Source organism: Rhincodon typus, chromosome 43, assembly GCF_021869965.1.
Source record: "Rhincodon typus isolate 14 chromosome 43, sRhiTyp1.1, whole genome shotgun sequence".
Classification (NCBI taxonomy): Eukaryota; Metazoa; Chordata; class Chondrichthyes; order Orectolobiformes; family Rhincodontidae; genus Rhincodon; species Rhincodon typus.
The window spans coordinates 9,929,181-9,931,921 of NC_063374.1; the positions used below are offsets into that span (position 1 = coordinate 9,929,181).

The 2,741-nt window shown below is 57.4% G+C and overlaps 1 protein-coding gene across 1 annotated transcript in view; it reads right to left on the bottom strand.

Annotated features, from left to right (window-relative positions):
* The window catches only part of bbs1 (Bardet-Biedl syndrome 1), a 21,477-nt gene continuing 18,736 nt past the window's right edge, over nt 1–2,741 (bottom strand). Inside the window, exons 16-17 of the mRNA XM_048619642.1 lie at nt 1,195–1,281; nt 1–675 (exon numbers count right to left, since the gene is read on the bottom strand). Coding sequence (XP_048475599.1) covers nt 589–675; nt 1,195–1,281 — 174 coding nt within the window. The 3' untranslated portion in view covers nt 1–588. The remainder of the gene's footprint in view (nt 676–1,194; nt 1,282–2,741) is intronic.

Below are 2,741 nucleotides of genomic sequence, written 5' to 3' on the forward strand. Positions count from 1 at the left end.
TTTATTCCAAAAATCAGGTTTATTCTCAGATACATTCGACATTTCTTCACACCCTTAAACAAGCACTGCATTCTCTATTTAATCTACACCAAGCTAATGGGTAGCTCACACAGTCAGGACGCTCAGCGCTGACCCTCCGACAGTGCCCGCTCCGTAGGCGCTGACCCTCCGACAGTGCCCGCTCCCTCGGCGCTGACCCTCCGACAGTGCCCGCTCCATAGGCGCTGACCCTCCGACAGAGTGGCGCTCCCTCAGCGCTGACCCTCCGACAGTGCCCGCTCCCTCGGCGCTGACCCTCCGACAGTGCCCGCTCCGTAGGCGCTGACCCTCCGACAGTGCCCGCTCCGTCGGCGCTGACCCTCCGACAGAGTGGCGTTCCCTCAGCACTGACCCTCCGACGGTGCGGCGCTCCCTCAGCGCTAACCCTCCGACATTGGGTGGCGGGATCTTTCTTCCTTCCTGTGATAGACTGTGATGAAGGCTGAAATCTCCAGCTGGTCAATGGGGAGCAGCAGGTATAACTATGGGTCTACGAGAGCTAATCCAGTCAGTCCAGAGGCTGTGAGCCCGCTCCACAGGGGTCGACCATCATGCCAGCACTGGTCCCTCGCTGACAGGCATATGGATGTGGGCAGTCAGGATGGGAGCACGCCGGCCCGTGGCAAGGACAAACACCTGTAACGGAGAGATGGTATCAACAGGCATCAGCTGCTGTTGGTGACTGCCCACCCAAACATCGCCCACCTGGTGCCCCTCCTCCGGCCCCTACACCCCTCCCTATCTCTGTCACCCCCTCCGGCCCCTACACCCCCTCCCTATCTCTGTCACCCCCTCCAATCCTGGCCTCTCGAGCATCCCCTTGATTTGTATCGCTGCACCAGTGTGGCCGTGCCTTCAGCTGCCTGGGGTCCCGAGATTAGAAATTCTCTCCCACTTCTCCTTTAAGACCATTGCTAAAACCGATCGCTGTGACTGAGCCTTTAGTCTCTTGTCCCTTGTTTCTGCTGAAGTGGCTCTTGGTTACACACTGTGTGAGAGATGTTGCTGCTCCTTGGAGATGGTTTATCAGGGAGTCGGAGTCCGGGGCAGTTGAGGGCCCATGATAATCCAAGGTCAGGTTTTTTTTTGGGGGGATGGGGGGGGATGGGGGTTGGGAGGGGGAGTGCGGTGGGTAAGCTGTCTTCCTGGCCTCACCTTAATGGTGTCCGAGGCTCCCCTGTCACTCAGACTCTCTACAAAAGTCACGATGGGATACGTCAAGCCAGGCACCAGCATCGGAACCTGGAACGTTAGACAGAGACACAGAAAGGCAAGTGAGTCTGATCAGCAGGAACTGCTAATTCCATTTTCCCAGGACTGAATACTATCTTCTCTCCAAATCTATTCCCACACAAGTGTTTGTGAGCACACGGCTGCTTATCCCCACAGCAGCATTCAACACACATCTGACATCAAGTGTCAGTGCTGAGGGAGCGGGCACTGTCGCGGGGTCAGTGCTGAGGGAGCGGGCACTGCCGCGGGGTCAGTGCTGAGGGAGCGGGCACTGCCGCGGGGTCAGCGCTGACGGAGCGGGCACTGCCGCGGGGTCAGCGCTGACGGAGCGGGCACTGCCAGAGATATAATGAGACATTAAACTGGGGTCAGTATTTATCCCTGAACCAAAGTCACTGAAAACATGATGTGGGTCATTCCCACATCGCTGTGCATGGGATCTTGCAGTGTGAAAAACTGGCCGTGGTGTTTCCTACATTAGAACAGGGAGTGCACTTCAAAGTAGTAACATTTATCATTTGCTGTGAGGCTTAGGATGCCCTGAAGTGAGGAAAGGAGTGGGGGAGGGTGAGGGATTGGGTGGGCGGGGGTGGTGCTAGTGCAGCTTGCGAAGACTTGCTTGTGTGTGTTCTATGGCTCAGAGCGTGTGTGCGTTCCCTCGTGTGTGCGCCTGTACTGGCTCAAGACACTTTCGTGACACAGCTTGTGGCTTCCCACATCCCCGTCATCTGGTCTTTGGCCCTGGAAAGAGCATGTACTCACAGCTTGTCACAGCTGACATGCAGCCCACGGGGGGAACGGTGTGGTCGGTGGCAGGAGGGGAGGCATTCCCCTCCCCCAGCACTGACTCACACACACTGACCACCACCGCCCAGGGCGGGGGGAGTCCGGGAGCAGACCCGATTGCTCAAGAGCAGCAGGAATTTCGCTGTCCGAGGCGCTTAGGCAGAACGGGGCGGGGGAGCGGTAGTCATTGGGAAGTGGAAGGTCAGGTCCCTTTCTCACACTGAATGGCAAGCGTCAGCACAGACTGCTGTTCATGACCTCACGTACGCAGCTTAAACTCAACTTCCAGGAATTCTCAGTCTTCCCGTCAGTAAAAGGTCCACGTCCACTGGTCTGAAAGCAAACTCATCCCTCTCTGTACAACGGCCCAAACCGACACTGCAACAGCAGGGTGATCAGAATGCACACCTGTGTGCGAGGGGGACACTGGTCATGTGGGAAGCAGGGCGATGTTTAACTCAGTGGTTAGCGCTGCTGCCTCACAGTGACAGGGACCCGGGTTCGATCCCACCCTCCGGCGACTGTGTGGAGTTTGCACATTCTCCCCGTGTCTGCGTGGGTTTCCTCTGGGTGCTTGGGTTTCCTCCCACAGTCCAAAGATGTGCAGGTTAGGGTGGATTGGCCGTGCTAAGTTGCCCCATAGTGCCCAGGGATGTGCAGGTTAGGGTGGATTGGCCGTGCTA